At 44.5% G+C, this 19,537-nt stretch overlaps 1 protein-coding gene across 1 annotated transcript; it reads left to right on the top strand.

Annotated features, from left to right (window-relative positions):
• The first annotated feature begins 7,925 nt into the window (after nucleotides 1-7,925).
• On the top strand, nucleotides 7,926-17,949 carry LOC109881873 (L-seryl-tRNA(Sec) kinase-like). Its single transcript, XM_031820938.1, is given in 7 exon segments — nucleotides 7,926-8,067; nucleotides 8,070-8,270; nucleotides 8,765-9,101; nucleotides 13,568-13,769; nucleotides 14,693-14,768; nucleotides 15,081-15,174; nucleotides 16,442-17,949. Coding segments are annotated over 7 exon segments (1,200 nt in total). The 5' UTR covers nucleotides 7,926-8,040; the 3' UTR covers nucleotides 16,705-17,949.
• The last annotated feature ends 1,588 nt before the right edge of the window (nucleotides 17,950-19,537 follow it).

Here is a 19,537-nt window from a genome sequence, read left to right as displayed (position 1 = left end):
CCAGAGATCCTATTAATTCAATAGGATCTCTGTGGGCCTGGCGATTTTAAAGATTTATCAGTGGAAATTTCCACTTTAAAAAAATGTATGACCTTTTTTTATTGTGGCATTAACACAACCAGTCATGATGTTCTTTTCATCTGATTGTCAAACATTCTCTACAAGACGACCCACTGACGTTCGTTCTCTCACAAACACATTTCAAGCCTCCAAACAGTGGCGAATGGAAAGAGACATTGGTTACACAATCACCCAAAGAAGTGTAATGCCATTTGGCTGAGCTATTGTCATTAGGCCAGAATTTATGCGTCCACTGCTGTCCTCGCGCATCTCTGTATCTGCCACTCATCTCTGCCTTGGAAAATGTCAGTGTTCTCATCGAACCACATGGCATTTTGGAGCATATAGTCCACACCACCCGGGTTTCATTTCTCATGCCTCTTACATGCGGTAATGATTGTTTTTTTAAATGGAGTAATAGCCAACAACAACTGCCTGCCCTCCATGACACTTACAGCACCTGATGTCACAGGAAGGCCAAAAAGATCAAGGACAACAACCACCCGAGCCACTGCCTGTTCACCTCGCTGACATCCAGAAGGCGAGGTCAGTACAGGTGTATCAAAGCAGGGACCGAGAGACTGAAAAACAGCTTCTATCTGAAGGCCATCAGACTGTTAAATACCATCACTAGCCGGCTACCACCCGGTTACTCAACCCTGCACCTTAGAGGCTGCACCACCTGGTTACTCAACCCTACACCTTAGAGACTGCACCACCTGGTTACTCAACCCTACACCTTAGAGGCTGCACCACCTGGTTACTCAACCCTACACCTTAGAGACTGCACCACCTGGTTACTCAACCCTACACCTTAGAGACTGCACCACCTGGTTACTCAACCCTACACCTTAGAGACTGCTGCCCTATATACATAGACATGGAAACACTGGTCACTGTAATAATGGAACACTGGTAACTTTAATAATGGAACACTGGTCACTTTAATAATGGAACACTGGTCACTTTAATAATGGAACACTGGTCACTTTAATAATGGAACACTGGTCACTGTAATAATGGAACACTGGTCACTTTAATAATGGAACACTAGTCAGTTTAATAATGGAACACTGGTCACTTTAATAATGGAACACTGGTCACTGTAATAATGGAACACTAGTCACTGTAATAATGGAACACTGGTCACTTTAATAATGGAACACTAGTCAGTTTAATAATGGAACACTGGTCACTTTAATAATGGAACACTGGTCACTTTAATAATGGAACACTGGTCACTTTAATAATGGAACACTGGTCACTTTAATAATGGAACACTGGTCACTTTAATAATGGAACACTGGTCCCTTTAATAATGGAACACTGGTCCCTTTAATAATGGAACACTGGTCACTTTAATAATGGAACACTGGTCACTTTAATAATGGAACACTGGTCACTTTAATAATGGAACACTGGTCACTTTAATAATGGAACACTGGTCACTTTAATAATGGAACACTGGTCACTTTAATAATGGAACACTGGTCACTTTAATAATGGAACACTGGTCACTTTAATAATGGAACACTGGTCACTTTAATAATGGAACACTGGTCACTTTAATAATGGAACACTGGTCACTTTAATAATGGAACACTGGTCACTTTAATAATGTTTACATACTGTTTTACTCATCTCATATGTATATACTGTATTCTATTAGACTATTTCAGTTAATGCCACTCCGACATTGTCTGTCCTAATATTTGTATTTATACTGTATTCTATACTATTCTACTGTATCTTAGTCTATGTATTACTCATCTCATATGTATATACTGTATTCTACTGTATCTTAGTCTATGTATTACTCATCTCATATGTATATACTGTATTCTACTGTATCTTAGTCTATGTATTACTCATCTCATATGTATATACTGTATTCTATTCTATTCTACTGTATCTTAGTCTATGTATTACTCATCTCATATGTATATACTGTATTCTATTCTACTGTATCTTAGTCTATGCATTACTCATCTCATATGTATATACTGTATTCTATTCTACTGTATCTTAGTCTATGCTTTACTCATCTCATATGTATATACTGTATTCTATTCTACTGTATCTTAGTCTATGTATTACTCATCTCATATGTATATACTGTATTCTATTCTACTGTATCTTAGTCTATGCTTTACTCATCTCATATGTATATACTGTATTCTATTCTACTGTATCTTAGTCTATGCTTTACTCATCTCATATGTATATACTGTATTCTACTGTATCTTAGTCTATGCATTACTCATCTCATATGTATATACTGTATTCTATACTATTCTACTGTATCTTAGTCTATGTATTACTCATCTCATATGTATATACTGTATTCTACTGTATCTTAGTCTATGCTTTACTCATCTCATATGTATATACTGTATTCTATTCTACTGTATTTTAGTCTATGTATTACTCATCTCATATGTATATACTGTATTCTATTCTATTCTACTGTATCTTAGTCTATGTATTACTCATCTCATATGTATATACTGTATTCTATACTATTCTACTGTATCTTAGTCTATGCTTTACTCATCTCATATGTATATACTGTATTCTACTGTATCTTAGTCTATGCTTTACTCATCTCATATGTATATACTGTATTCTATTCTACTGTATCTTAGTCTATGTATTACTCATCTCATATGTATATACTGTATTCTATTCTACTGTATTTTAGTCTATGTATTACTCATCTCATATGTATATACTGTATTCTATACTACTGTATCTTAGTCAATGTATTACTCATCTCATATGTATATACTGTATTCTATACTACTGTATCTTAGTCAATGTATTACTCATCTCATATGTATATACTGTATTCTATTCTACTGTATTTTAGTCTATGTATTACTCATCTCATATGTATATACTGTATTCTATACTACTGTATCTTAGTCAATGCCACTCCGCTCGTCTTAATATTGATATATTTCTTAATTACATCTTACTTTTAGATGTGTGTATTGTTGTGTATTGTTAGATATTACTGCACTGTTGGAGCTGGGAACACAAGCATTTAGTTAGATATTACTGCACTGTTGGAGCTAGGAACACAAGCATTTAGTTAGATATTACTGCACTGTTGGAGCTAGGAACACAAGCATTTAGTTAGATACTACTGCACTGTTGGAGCTGGGAACACAAGCATTTAGTTAGATACTACTGTACTGTTGGAGCTGGGAACACAAGCATTTAGTCAGATATTACTGCACTGTTGGAGCTGGGAACACAAGCATTTAGTCAGATATTACTGCACTGTTGGAGCTGGGAACACAAGCATTTAGTCAGATATTACTGCACTGTTGGAGCTGGGAACACAAGCATTTAGTTAGATATTACTGCACTGTTGGAGCTAGGAACACAAGCATTTAGTCAGATATTACTGCACTGTTGGAGCCAGAAACACAAGCATTTAGTTAGATATTACTGCACTGTTGGAGCTAGGAACACAAGCATTTAGTCAGATATTACTGCACTGTTGGAGTTAGGAACACAAGCATTTAGTCAGATATTACTGCACTGTTGGAGCTGGGAACACAAGCATTTAGTCAGATATTACTGCACTGTTGGAGCTGGGAACACAAGCATTTAGTCAGATATTACTGCACTGTTGGAGCTGGGAACACAAGCATTTAGTTAGATATTACTGCACTGTTGGAGCTAGGAACACAAGCATTTAGTCAGATATTACTGCACTGTTGGAGCCAGAAACACAAGCATTTAGTTAGATACTACTGCACTGTTGGAGCCAGAAACACAAGCATTTAGTTAGATACTACTGCACTGTTGGAGCTGGGAACACAAGCATTTAGTCAGATATTACTGCACTGTTGGAGCTGGGAACACAAGCATTTAGTCAGATATTACTGCACTGTTGGAGCTGGGAACACAAGCATTTAGTTAGATATTACTGCACTGTTGGAGCTAGGAACACAAGCATTTAGTCAGATATTACTGCACTGTTGGAGCTGGGAACACAAGCATTTAGTTAGATATTACTGCACTGTTGGAGCTGGGAACACAAGCATTTAGTTAGATACTACTGCACTGTTTGAGTTAGAAACACCAGCATTTAGTTAGATACTACTGCACTGTTGGAGCTGGGAACACAAGCATTTAGTTAGATATTACTGCACTGTTGGAGCTAGGAACACAAGCATTTAGTTAGATACTACTGCACTGTTGGAGCTGGGAACACAAGCATTTAGTTAGATACTACTGCACTGTTGGAGCCAGAAACACAAGCATTTAGTTAGATACTACTGCACTGTTGGAGCTAGGAACACCAGCATTTAGTTAGATATTACTGCACTGTTGGAGCTGGGAACACAAGCATTTAGTTAGATACTACTGTACTGTTGGAGCTGGGAACACAAGCATTTAGTCAGATATTACTGCACTGTTGGAGCTGGGAACACAAGCATTTAGTCAGATATTACTGCACTGTTGGAGCTGGGAACACAAGCATTTAGTCAGATATTACTGCACTGTTGGAGCTGGGAACACAAGCATTTAGTTAGATATTACTGCACTGTTGGAGCTAGGAACACAAGCATTTAGTCAGATATTACTGCACTGTTGGAGCCAGAAACACAAGCATTTAGTTAGATATTACTGCACTGTTGGAGCTAGGAACACAAGCATTTAGTCAGATATTACTGCACTGTTGGAGTTAGGAACACAAGCATTTAGTCAGATATTACTGCACTGTTGGAGCTGGGAACACAAGCATTTAGTCAGATATTACTGCACTGTTGGAGCTGGGAACACAAGCATTTAGTCAGATATTACTGCACTGTTGGAGCTGGGAACACAAGCATTTAGTTAGATATTACTGCACTGTTGGAGCTAGGAACACAAGCATTTAGTCAGATATTACTGCACTGTTGGAGCCAGAAACACAAGCATTTAGTTAGATACTACTGCACTGTTGGAGCCAGAAACACAAGCATTTAGTTAGATACTACTGCACTGTTGGAGCTGGGAACACAAGCATTTAGTCAGATATTACTGCACTGTTGGAGCTGGGAACACAAGCATTTAGTCAGATATTACTGCACTGTTGGAGCTGGGAACACAAGCATTTAGTTAGATATTACTGCACTGTTGGAGCTAGGAACACAAGCATTTAGTCAGATATTACTGCACTGTTGGAGCTGGGAACACAAGCATTTAGTTAGATATTACTGCACTGTTGGAGCTGGGAACACAAGCATTTAGTTAGATACTACTGCACTGTTGGAGTTAGAAACACCAGCATTTAGTTAGATACTACTGCACTGTTGGAGCTGGGAACACAAGCATTTAGTTAGATATTACTGCACTGTTGGAGCTAGGAACACAAGCATTTAGTTATATACTACTGCACTGTTGGAGCTGGGAACACAAGCATTTAGTTAGATACTACTGCACTGTTGGAGCCAGAAACACAAGCATTTAGTTAGATACTACTGCACTGTTGGAGCCAGAAACACAAGCATTTAGTTAGATACTACTGCACTGTTGGAGCTGGGAACACAAGCATTTAGTTAGATACTACTGCACTGTTGGAGCCAGAAACACAAGCATTTAGTTAGATACTACTGCACTGTTGGAGCCAGAAACACAAGCATTTAGTTAGATACTACTGCACTGTTGGAGCTGGGAACACAAGCATTTAGTTAGATACTACTGCACTGTTGGAGCCAGAAACACAAGCATTTAGTTAGATACTACTGCACTGTTGGAGCTGGGAACACAAGCATTTAGTTAGATACTACTGCACTGTTGGAGCTGGGAACACAAGCATTTAGTTAGATATTACTGCACTGTTGGAGCTGGGAACACAAGCATTTAGTTAGATATTACTGCACTGTTGGAGCTGGGAACACAAGCATTTAGTTAGATATTACTGCACTGTTGGAGCTGGGAACACAAGCATTTAGTTAGATACTACTGCACTGTTGGAGCTGGGAACACAAGCATTTAGTTAGATACTACTGCACTGTTGGAGTTAGAAACACCAGCATTTAGTTAGATACTACTGCACTGTTGGAGCTGGGAACACAAGCATTTAGTTAGATACTACTGCACTGTTGGAGCTAGGAACACAAGCATTTAGTTAGATACTACTGCACTGTTGGAGCTGGGAACACCAGCATTTAGTTAGATACTACTGCACTGTTGGAGCTGGGAACACAAGCATTTAGTTAGATACTACTGCACTGTTGGAGCTGGGAACACCAGCATTTAGTTAGATACTACTGCACTGTTGGAGCTGGGAACACAAGCATTTAGTTAGATACTACTGCACTGTTGGAGCTAGGAACACAAGCATTTAGTTAGATACTACTGCACTGTTGGAGTTAGAAACACCAGCATTTAGTTAGATACTACTGCACTGTTGGAGCTGGGAACACCAGCATTTAGTTAGATACTACTGCACTGTTGGAGCTGGGAACACCAGCATTTAGTTAGATACTACTGCACTGTTGGAGCTGGGAACACCAGCATTTAGTTAGATACTACTGCACTGTTGGAGCTAGGAATACAAGCATTTAGTTAGATATTACTGCACTGTTGGAGCTAGGAATACAAGCATTTAGTTAGATACCAGTCCACTGTTGGAGCTGGGAACACAAGCATTTAGTTAGATACTACTGCACTGTTGGAGTTAGGAACACAAGCATTTAGTTAGATATTACTGCACTGTTGGAGCTAGAAACACAAGCATTTAGTTAGATATTACTGCACTGTTGGAGCTAGAAACACAAGCATTTAGTTAGATATTACTGCACTGTTGGAGTTAGAAACACAAGCATTTCACTACACCCGCAATATCATCTGCTGAATATGTGTATGTGACCAATAACATCTGCTGAATATGTGTATGTGACCAATAACATCTGCTGAATATGTGTATGTGACCAATAACATCTGCTGAATATGTATATGTGACCGATAACATCTGCTGAATATGTGACCAATAGCATTTGATTTGATTTTAAAAACGTTCGTCGAAGGAGTGGCTTTGAGACGGCGTGCACATGCGCAGTTCGACACGAGAGGACCCGATGACGTGTTTATACGCATGAGTTTATTTATTTTATTTTTTATTTATTTGACCTTTATTTAACCAGGTAGGCAAGTTGAGAACACCTTTATTTAACCAGGTAGGCAAGTTGAGAACACCTTTATTTAACCAGGTAGGCAAGTTGAGAACACATTTATTTAACCAGGTAGGCAAGTTGAGAACAAGTTCTCATTTACAATTGCGACCTGGCCAAGATAAAGCAAAGCAGTTCGACAGATAAAACGACACAGAGTTACACATGGAGTAAAAACAAACATACAGTCAATAATGCAGTATAAACAAGTCTATATACAATGTGAGCAAATGAGGTGAGAAGGGAGGTAAAGGCAAAAAAGGCCATGATGGCAAAGTAAGTACAATATAGCAAGTAAAATACTGGAATGGTAGTTTTGCAATGGAAGAATGTGCAAAGTAGAAATAAAAAATAATGGGGTGCAAAGCAGCAAAATAAATAAATAAATAAAAATTAAATACAGTTGGGAAAGAGGTAGTTGTTTGGGCTAAATTATAGGTGGGCTATGTACAGGTGCAGTAATCTGTGAGCTGCTCTGACAGTTGGTGCTTACAGCTAGTGAGGGAGATAAGTTATCTAGTATCTAGTCATTATCTAGTATGAACGGGGACTTCTGTTGGAGAATCAGTTTTAGCCGGTCTTTGATACTGTCCTGTCTTTTGTATTACTCTGAACATGCCATTGGTTTGGTAGAACCTCCAGCACCGTAGGTGGCAGCACTGGGCCATAAACTAGTATACTTACCAAAACAAAACCACCCTCGAAGTACTGGATTATGAAGTGGACTTGTTATGGGTCAGGAAGAGGACATTCCTCAACAAATAATAGTTTAATAACGTTGCAAAGGTGACAAATCGTTCCGTCGATGGATCTAAATGAAGATCGTGTTCATTTGCGATGTGCACCCGGATATGCTTGTGTGTTCTCTGCGGTTTACCTGCAGCAGGAAAGTCGACGCTTGCACAGGCGCTCAACTCTCACTCTGTCCAACGAGGATGGAGGTCCGCTGTCATTTCTTACGACGACCTGATTCCCGGTGACGCTTTCAATGTGAAGGAAGTCGAGGATGAGGAGGATATTCCGCGATCGCAGACGGTACATTACAACTCTAAGTCCTGTTTATATCAATGTAGACTACTGAGAACTGTAAATGCTCAACTACCCACCTGGGATGTTTTGTGCCGAAATTCAATCAAATCTGCATTATTGAATTACACTGCCTGTAAAGCTACTGCAATTAGACAACATTTTACCAGAGGAATCAAAAGGGAGTTAATTTCCATATAAATGCGGCATAGGTTTGATTGATACTGTAATGAAACGGCAAGGATCAGGTCTCGAACCCTCGGGTCCGGCGCGCTATCGACTGTGCCGCACAAGAATGCTCGATTTCCAGCGCTTATAAACCCAGGGTCGTTACAATATGATATACTATTTGAAATAGGCAACAGAGTTTGTCATGAATGTAATCCTCATGTCACTGTGCCACAACCCCCATGTCTTTCAGCAGACTAAATGGAAATGATAGAACAGGGTTTGTCGTGAATGTAATCCTCATGTCACTGTGCCACAACCCCCATGTCTTTCAGCAGACTGAATGGAAATGTCACAGACAAGCGGTGCTGCGGTGTGTTGAACAGTTCCTACAGAGTCCCACAGAGCAGCTACCACCAATCATCTACCAGATCAACAGGGATGCCCGGAGTCGTCTCCTTCACGCCGCTCAGGCCTGCGGGACACCGGCAGGCTCTTCTCAGGCCTGCGGGACACCGGTGGGCTCTTCTCAGGTCTGCGGGACACCGGCGGGCTCTTCTCAGGCTTACCCGTCACCTTCAGATCGACCACCGCCGCCACTCGTCATTCTGCTGGACGACAACTTCTACTATCCAAGCATGAGATACGAGGTGTACCAACTGGCCAGAAAACGTATGTTAAATCTGAAACTCTGTCGTAGAGTTACTGCACCGTCTGAAACCCTGTCGTAGAGAGTTACTGCACCGTCTGAAACCCTGTAGTAGAGAGTTACTGCACCGTCTGAAACTCTGTCGTAGAGAGTTACTGCACCGTCTGAAACCCTGTCGTAGAGAGTTACTGCACCGTCTGAAACCCTGTCGTAGAGAGTTACTGCACCGTCTGAAACCCTGTCGTAGAGAGTTACTGCACCGTCTGAAACCCTGTCGTAGAGAGTTACTGCACCGTCTGAAACCCTGTCGTAGAGAGTTACTGCACCGTCTGAAACCCTGTCGTAGAGAGTTACTGCACCGTCTGAAACCCTGTCGTAGAGAGTTACTGCACCGTCTGAAACCCTGTCGTAGAGAGTTACTGCACCGTCTGAAACCCTGTCGTAGAGAGTTACTGCACCGTCTGAAACCCTGTCGTAGAGAGTTACTGCACCGTCTGAAACCCTGTCGTAGAGAGTTACTGCACCGCCTGAAACCCTGTTGTAGAGAGTTACTGCACCGCCTGAAACCCTGTTGTAGAGAGTTACTGCACCGTCTGAAACCCTGTCGTAGAGAGTTACTGCACCGCCTGAAACCCTGTCGTAGAGAGTTACTGCACCGTCTGAAACCCTGTCGTAGAGAGTTACTGCACCGTCTGAAACCCTGTCGTAGAGAGTTACTGCACCGTCTGAAACCCTGTCGTAGAGAGTTACTGCACCGTCTGAAACCCTGTCGTAGAGAGTTACTGCACCGTCTGAAACCCTGTCGTAGAGAGTTACTGCACCGTCTGAAACCCTGTCGTAGAGAGTTACTGCACCGTCTGAAACCCTGTCGTAGAGAGTTACTGCACCGTCTGAAACCCTGTCGTAGAGAGTTACTGCACCGCCTGAAACCCTGTCGTAGAGAGTTACTGCACCGCCTGAAACCCTGTCGTAGAGAGTTACTGCACCGCCTGAAACCCTGTCGTAGAGAGTTACTGCACCGTCTGAAACCCTGTCGTAGAGAGTTACTGCACCGCCTGAAACCCTGTCGTAGAGAGTTACTGCACCGTCTGAAACCCTGTCGTAGAGAGTTACTGCACCGTCTGAAACCCTGTCGTAGAGAGTTACTGCACCGTCTGAAACCCTGTCGTAGAGAGTTACTGCACCGTCTGAAACCCTGTCGTAGAGAGTTACTGCACCGCCTGAAACCCTGTCGTAGAGAGTTACTGCACCGTCTGAAACCCTGTCGTAGAGAGTTACTGCACCGTCTGAAACCCTGTCGTAGAGAGTTACTGCACCGTCTGAAACCCTGTCGTAGAGAGTTACTGCACCGTCTGAAACCCTGTCGTAGAGAGTTACTGCACCGTCTGAAACCCTGTCGTAGAGAGTTACTGCACCGTCTGAAACCCTGTCGTAGAGAGTTACTGCACCGTCTGAAACCCTGTCGTAGAGAGTTACTGCACCGTCTGAAACCCTGTCGTAGAGAGTTACTGCACCGTCTGAAACCCTGTCGTAGAGAGTTACTGCACCGCCTGAAACCCTGTCGTAGAGAGTTACTGCACCGCCTGAAACCCTGTCGTAGAGTTACTGCACCGCCTGAAACCCTGTCGTAGAGAGTTACTGCACCGTCTGAAACCCTGTCGTAGAGAGTTACTGCACCGTCTGAAACCCTGTCGTAGAGAGTTACTGCACCGCCTGAAACCCTGTCGTAGAGAGTTACTGCACCGTCTGAAACCCTGTCGTAGAGAGTTACTGCACCGTCTGAAACCCTGTCGTAGAGAGTTACTGCACCGCCTGAAACCCTGTCGTAGAGAGTTACTGCACCGCCTGAAACCCTGTCGTAGAGAGTTACTGCACCGTCTGAAACCCTGTCGTAGAGAGTTACTGCACCGCCTGAAACCCTGTCGTAGAGAGTTACTGCACCGTCTGAAACCCTGTCGTAGAGAGTTACTGCACCGTCTGAAACCCTGTCGTAGAGAGTTACTGCACCGCCTGAAACCCTGTCGTAGAGAGTTACTGCACCGTCTGAAACCCTGTCGTAGAGAGTTACTGCACCGTCTGAAACCCTGTCGTAGAGAGTTACTGCACCGTCTGAAACCCTGTCGTAGAGAGTTACTGCACCGCCTGAAACCCTGTCGTAGAGAGTTACTGCACCGCCTGAAACCCTGTCGTAGAGAGTTACTGCACCGTCTGAAACCCTGTCGTAGAGAGTTACTGCACCGTCTGAAACCCTGTCGTAGAGAGTTACTGCACCGCCTGAAACCCTGTCGTAGAGAGTTACTGCACCGTCTGAAACCCTGTCGTAGAGAGTTACTGCACCGTCTGAAACCCTGTCGTAGAGAGTTACTGCACCGCCTGAAACCCTGTCGTAGAGAGTTACTGCACCGCCTGAAACCCTGTCGTAGAGAGTTACTGCACCGTCTGAAACCCTGTCGTAGAGAGTTACTGCACCGTCTGAAACCCTGTCGTAGAGAGTTACTGCACCGTCTGAAACCCTGTCGTAGAGAGTTACTGCACCGCCTGAAACCCTGTCGTAGAGAGTTACTGCACCGTCTGAAACCCTGTCGTAGAGAGTTACTGCACCGCCTGAAACCCTGTCGTAGAGAGTTACTGCACCGCCTGAAACCCTGTCGTAGAGAGTTACTGCACCGTCTGAAACCCTGTCGTAGAGAGTTACTGCACCGTCTGAAACCCTGTCGTAGAGAGTTACTGCACCGTCTGAAACCCTGTCGTAGAGAGTTACTGCACCGTCTGAAACCCTGTCGTAGAGAGTTACTGCACCGTCTGAAACCCTGTCGTAGAGAGTTACTGCACCGTCTGAAACCCTGTCGTAGAGAGTTACTGCACCGCCTGAAACCCTGTCGTAGAGAGTTACTGCACCGCCTGAAACCCTGTCGTAGAGAGTTACTGCACCGTCTGAAACCCTGTCGTAGAGAGTTACTGCACCGTCTGAAACCCTGTCGTAGAGAGTTACTGCACCGCCTGAAACCCTGTCGTAGAGAGTTACTGCACCGTCTGAAACCCTGTCGTAGAGAGTTACTGCACCGTCTGAAACCCTGTCGTAGAGAGTTACTGCACCGTCTGAAACCCTGTCGTAGAGAGTTACTGCACCGCCTGAAACCCTGTCGTAGAGAGTTACTGCACCGTCTGAAACCCTGTCGTAGAGAGTTACTGCACCGCCTGAAACCCTGTCGTAGAGAGTTACTGCACCGTCTGAAACCCTGTCGTAGAGAGTTACTGCACCGTCTGAAACCCTGTCGTAGAGAGTTACTGCACCGTCTGAAACCCTGTCGTAGAGAGTTACTGCACCGTCTGAAACCCTGTCGTAGAGAGTTACTGCACCGTCTGAAACCCTGTCGTAGAGAGTTACTGCACCGTCTGAAACCCTGTCGTAGAGAGTTACTGCACCGTCTGAAACCCTGTCGTAGAGAGTTACTGCACCGTCTGAAACCCTGTCGTAGAGAGTTACTGCACCGTCTGAAACCCTGTCGTAGAGAGTTACTGCACCGTCTGAAACCCTGTCGTAGAGAGTTACTGCACCGTCTGAAACCCTGTCGTAGAGAGTTACTGCACCGCCTGAAACCCTGTCGTAGAGAGTTACTGCACCGCCTGAAACCCTGTCGTAGAGAGTTACTGCACCGCCTGAAACCCTGTCGTAGAGAGTTACTGCACCGCCTGAAACCCTGTCGTAGAGAGTTACTGCACCGCCTGAAACCCTGTCGTAGAGAGTTACTGCACCGTCTGAAACCCTGTCGTAGAGAGTTACTGCACCGTCTGAAACCCTGTCGTAGAGAGTTACTGCACCGCCTGAAACCCTGTCGTAGAGAGTTACTGCACCGCCTGTGAAATGTCTTGATAATATTTCATTTAAAGCTGTTTGAAAAATACGTATGGGAAGCATAGAAATTGCACACCTAGAACAGATCTACCGCTTTCTAAGACTTGCTTTCAATGAAAATGACAGATCTATAAGTCACATTTCTATGTGCATTTGGTCTGGTCGGCCCAAAAAGTTACAAATTACCAAACAAAACAAACACCTCTCAGCCCAAGGACGACTTTTAAATATGTCCACAGACACAACAACACATTTACAGGAACAACTGTGCAGATAAAGTTTGTCAACAGAATAAAACTGAGGGAGATTCGACCATAATTCTGTTACCAAACTTTTGCATCTGCACAGTTTTTCAAGGAAATTTGATTTATTATTATATATTTTTTTTACTATGTAAATTGTTCAAACAAGTAGTCATATGTGTTGTGCATAGAATTGTATGTATGGTTTGTTAAACTTTGAAATCAATGTTTTTTTTTTGTTTAGCATAAGTTTTCGTCTTAAATCAGAGTCTCGGCGTAATTCCGTTTCCGTGGAATTGCCCCGTACCAGTTAACGTTATGTGGTCATTTTAACCAGTTAGTAAATCATAGATATCGTTTGCCTACGTTGACATTTTTCTCTTTGAAACAGACTCTGTGGGATTCTGTCAGGTGTACGTCCACTGTCCCGTGGAGTCGTGTGTCAGGAGAAACCAGCTGAGGCCCCAGCCGTTACCCAGTGATGTTATAGTAGAGATGGCCAAGCGCATGGAGCCTCCAAACCCTCAGAGAAACTCATGGGAGCAGAACAGTGTCACTCTGGACAGCGAACACCACTTCACCATAGAATACATGTGAGTGAGACTAGGGAAGTGTCCCCTTACACAAGAAATCAAGTCAAATGTATTTATAAAGCCCTTCGTACATCAGCTGATATCTCAAAGTGCTGTACAGAAACCCAGCCTAAAACCCCAAACAGCAAGCAATGCAGGTGTAGAAGCACGGTGGCTAGGAAAAACTCCCTAGAAAGCCCAAAACCTAGGAAGAAACCTAGAGAGGAACCAGGCTATGTGGGGTGGCCAGTCCTCTTCTGGCTGTGCTCCGGGTGGAGATTATAACAGAACATGGCCAAGATGTTCAAATGTTCATAAATGACCAGCATGGTCGAATAATAATAAGGCAGAACAGTTGAAACTGGAGCAGCAGCACAGCCAGGTGGACTGGGGACAGCAAGGAGTCATCATGTCAGGTAGTCCTGAGGCATGGTCCTAGGGCTCAGGTCCTCTGAGAGAGAGAAAGAAAGAGAGAATTAGAGAACGCACACTTAAATTCACACAGGACACCGGATAGGACAGGAGAAGTACTCCAGATATAACAGACTGACCCAAGCCCCCCGACACACAAACTACTGCAGCATAAATACTGGAGGCTGAGACAGGAGGGGTCAGGAGACACTGTGGACCCATCCGAGGACACCCCCGGACAGGGCCAAACAGGAAGGATATAACAGACTGACCCTAGCCCCCCGACACAAACTACTGCAGCATAAATACTGGAGGCTGAGACAGGAGGGGTCAGGAGACACTGTGGCCCCATCCGAGGACACCCCCGGACAGGGCCAAACAGGAAGGATATAACAGACTGACCCTAGCCCTAGACAGGAGGGGTCAGGAGACACTGTGGCCCCGTCCGATCAATCAGACAGGAAATGTGACGTTAACGCAATCAAACGTTACTATTTATGTATATTAACCTTGTGTTTCACCGTCTCCTTCAGCCAAAGGTTGGTGAAGGTGATCTCTACTGCGTTGGAGAACCCACTGAGTCCAGTCCAGGACAACACTGAGCAGAAGGTATGTTCTGTTAGTTCATGGACAACACTGAGCAGAAGGTATGTTCTGTTAGTTCATGGAACCCACTGACACTTCCAAAGGACATCTCTGTGAAACCCTCCTATATTCTAGTAGGAGGCAGAGCAGCTTACAGTATGGTGATGACCATGTTAACATGACCTCTGCTATATTCTATATTATGTAGGAGGCTGACCTTCAGAGCTCTGTGGTGTATTCTATATTCTGTAGGAGGCTGACCCTCAGAGCTGTGGTGTATTCTATATTCTGTAGGAGGCTGACCCTCAGAGCTGTGGTGTATTCTATATTCTGTAGGAGGCTGATCGTCAGAGCTGTGTGTCCAGTGTGGTCCACCAGGCTGACCAGGCCTGCAGACGCCTGGTTTCACAGGCCATGCAGGAGGCCAGAGGTCAGTATTCATCCTTACTGTGATCCTTAAAGCCCACACACACACACACACACACACACTGATAGAGTTTGCCGGCTGAGAGTACTTAGCGACTCTGAACGGAATGCCAGACGTAATTTGCAAGCGGAAAATGTTGTCAGCCGTACGCCCACCGGCAGTCGGCCCCTAAAACCCGCCGTGTCGAACGAAGGGAATATGAACAGAACGTGGACATTTGGGGTGTTTACTCTCCCCTTTAAAAGACTCAGTGAGATGGCGTTGCCCGCACGAAATAAACACAATATCCAGCCCATTTCCACAACAACTAAAAGAGGTGTTGAAGCACGAGACGACTAAACTTCTCTGTTTTTGGGGGGGGGGGGGGGGGACCCGTACCAACCACGTCGTAGCAGCGTGAAGCTCCCCTCGTAACACGTGTCAGATACTCTTGACTGTGTGAGAACATGGCAGTAGAGTCTTGCCTCGCGCTCATCTCAAAATCTTGTTTCAACGTCATCTGGAGTCTAACTTTAAAAAAGAGATAATAGTGGCAAGGCATGTAGTAGCCTAGCGGTTAGAGTGTAGAGGAGGTAGGTAGCCTAGTGGTTAGAGTGTAGAGGAGGCAGGGTAGCCTAGTGGTTAGAGTGTAGAGGAGGCAGGGTAGCCTAGTGGTTAGAGTGTAGAGGCGGCAGGGTAGCCTAGTGGTTAGAGTGTAGAGGCGGCAGGGTAGCCTAGTGGTTAGAGTGTAGAGGCGGCAGGGTAGCCTAGTGGTTAGAGTGTAGAGGCGGCAGGGTAGCCTAGTGGTTAGAGTGTAGAGGCGGCAGGGTAGCCTAGTGGTTAGAGTGTAGAGGCGGCAGGGTAGCCTAGTGGTTAGAGTGTTGGACTAGTAACCGGAAGGTTGCGAGTTCAAACCCCCGAGCTGACAAGGTACAAATCTGTCGTTCTGCCCCTGAACAGGCAGTTAACCCACTGTTCCCAGACCAGTTAACCCACTGTTCCCAGACCAGTTAACCCACTGTTCCCAGACCAGTTAACCCACTGTTCCTAGACCAGTTAACCCACTGTTCCTAGACCAGTTAACCCACTGTTCCTAGGCCGTCATTGAAAATAAGAATCTGTTCTTAACTGACTTGCCTCGTTAAATAAAGGTAAAATAAATAAATGAAAAACCCAGAGAGAATGAATGATTGTGTGTTTATATTTTTCTAAGTAGAACGTTTCTTGACTCACCACCTCCCCTTATCTCTTTATCACCAGTAAATCACCACTCTTCTTCCTCTATGTTCAGAGCATCAACTTCCCTCAGAGAGGATGAGGTCTCTGGCAGCCGACTTCAATGAATCCAAAACCACATTTCTCCAGGACCTGCGGAGACAAGTTCTCCACGGCCTTCCCTTAACCCAGGGAGAGGGCGTGGAGGTGGAGCGGGTTGTGAACAGAACCGTGGAGGTGGAGCGGGTTGTGAACAGAGCCGTGGACGTCTTCAACAAAGAGAAACAGGAAATCATTGCAAGATACCTTCCTCCTTATGACACAGAAAATGAGGGATAGATGATTATGAGCCATTATGTAACTTTCATGGATTCTATGTAAATAGTCACACATATTGACGTTAGTAATTACATTTCTATATTTTTCTGACAAAATGTCCAACCTGTTAGGTGCATATACAGGGTGGAACCAAGCAAGGTGGAACCAAGCAAGGTGGAACCAAGCAAGGTGGAACCTAGCAAGGTGGAACCAAGCAAGGTGGAACCTAGCAAGGTGGAACCAAGCAAGGTGGAACCAAGCAAGGTGGAACCAAGCAAGGTGGAACCAAGCAAGGTGGAACCTAGCAAGGTGGAACCAAGCAAGGTGGAACCTAGCAAGGTGGAACCTAGCAAGGTGGAACCTAGCAAGGTGGAACCTAGCAAGGTGGAACCAAGCAAGGTGGAACCTAGCAAGGTGGAACCTAGCAAGGTGGAACCTAGCAAGGTGGAACCAAGCAAGGTGGAACCTAGCAAGGTGGAACCTAGCAAGGTGGAACCAAGCAAGGTGGAACCAAGCAAGGTGGAACCAAGCAAGGTGGAAATGTGGAGGCTAACTTAGCCGTAGCACTGGGTGGAACCTAGCAAGGTGGAAATGTGGAGGCTAACTTAGCCGTAGCACTGGGTGGAACCTAGCAAGGTGGAAATGTGGAGGCTAACTTAGCCGTAGCACTGGGTGGAACCTAGCAAGGTAGAAATGTGGAGGCTAACTTAGCCGTGGCACTGGGTGGAACCTAGCAAGGTGGAAATGTGGAGGCTAACTTAGCCGTAGCACTGGTTGGAACCTAGCAAGGTGGAAATGTGGAGGCTAACTTGGCCGTAGCACTGGGTGGAACCTAACAAGGTGGTAATGCGGAGGCTAACTTAGCCGTAGCACTGTGAGTGATCAAGATCCAGCTGGCATAATGGTGAACACTTGAAGATAATTTTTTACTGTTCTGTCAAACATAATTTAAAATGATCAAATGTTCATCTACTTTAGCCGAACAGCAGGGGACATTTTAAGAGTGAGACTGTACTGACTAACATCATGAAACATTAAAATGTAGATGTAAACCGAGTGTTGATACTTAATGTAGCGTTGCGCTGTTATGGACATTTCCTGAATGTGATGTCATCATCCACTGAAAACAAAATGGTCAAAAATGCAAATAAAATTCCCATTGAGATCGATATGTTTTGTGTTTTTATGGGAAAAGGACACCTACCTTTCTATTTAAAGCTCTTTGGAAACCACATTCTACAGAGAATAAGAGGTGTTATTTCCTGGGGACAGAAAAGGCACTGCATAACAGGAATGAATGACCCGGTCTGTGAGAGCCAGAAATCTTGATTTTTTTGTAGGTGACCAAATACTTATTTTCCACCATAATTTGCAAATAAATTCTTAAAAAATCCTACAATGTGATTTTCTGGATTTTTTTTCTCATTTCGTCTGTCATAGTTGAAGTGTACCTATGAAGAAAATTACAGGCCTCTCTCATCTTTTTAAGTGGGAGAACTTGCACAATTGGTGGCTCACTAAATACTTTTTTGCCCCACTGTATATGGTTTTATAGAGGGCTGTTTGACAACATGTTGTACAATGTCCATGTATATGGTTGTATAGAGGGCTGTTTGACAACATGTAGTAAGTACAATGTCCATGTATATGGTTTTTGCATGATGGTCTCAAGTTAGGCGAAGGGAGGGAGGCCTCCTTAACGCGCAACAAGATAAATCCTCTTCAGCACCACGGACAGCACCAGCGAATATTCACTTATTTCATGATTTCTGTTTTGTTGAAATATAAACTATAGAAGAGTCCCTGTCAATTTGAATATTTTACTTCCTGTAAAGGCAACCTTCCCGCAGGAAACATATCACACAACTATACCATCAAATAGTCTCTGCGTGACCTCTATACCCCTCTCTACGTGACCTCTATACCCCTCTACGTGACCTCTATAGCCCTCTCTACGTGACCTCTATACCCCTCTCTACGTGACCTCTATAGCCCTCTCTACGTGACCTCTATAGCCCTCTCTACGTGACCTCTATACCCCTCTCTACGTGACCTCTATACCCCTCTACGTGACCTCTATACCCCTCTCTACGTGACCTCTATACCCCTCTACGTGACCTCTATACCCCTCTCTACGTGACCTCTATACCCCTCTCTGCGTGACCTCTATACCCCTCTCTACGTGACCTCTATAGCCCTCTCTACGTGACCTCTATACCCCTCTACGTGACCTCTATACCCCTCTCTACGTGACCTCTATACCCCTCTACGTGACCTCTATACCCCTCTCTACGTGACCTCTATACCCCTCTCTGCGTGACCGCTATACCCCTCTCTACGTGACCTCTATAGCCCTCTCTACGTGACCTCTATAGCCCTCTCTACGTGACCTCTATACCCCTCTCTACGTGACCTCTATACCCCTCTCTACGTGACCTCTATACCCCTCTCTACGTGAACTCTATACCCCTCTCTACGTGACCTCTATGTGACCTCTATACCTCTCTCTACGTGACCTCTATAACCCTCTCTACGTGACCTCTATACCCCTCTCTACGTGACCTCTATACCCCTCTACGTGACCTCTATACCCGTCTCTACGTGACCTCTATACCCCTCTACGTGACCTCTATACCCCTCTCTACGTGACCTCTATACCCCTCTCTACGTGATCTCTATACCCCTCTCTACGTGACCTCTATACCCCTCTCTACGTGACCTCTATACCCGTCTCTACGTGACCTCTATACCCCTCTCTGCGTGACCTCTATACCCCTCTCTACGTGACCTCTATACCCCTCTCTACGTGACCTCTATACCCCTCTCTACGTGACCTCTATACCCCTCTCTACGT

Source organism: Oncorhynchus kisutch, unplaced genomic scaffold, assembly GCF_002021735.2.
Source record: "Oncorhynchus kisutch isolate 150728-3 unplaced genomic scaffold, Okis_V2 scaffold3749, whole genome shotgun sequence".
Taxonomy (NCBI): domain Eukaryota; kingdom Metazoa; phylum Chordata; class Actinopteri; order Salmoniformes; family Salmonidae; genus Oncorhynchus; species Oncorhynchus kisutch.
The sequence above is the reverse complement of the archived record's forward strand: the minus strand, read 5'-3'. Positions and strand labels throughout refer to the sequence as shown.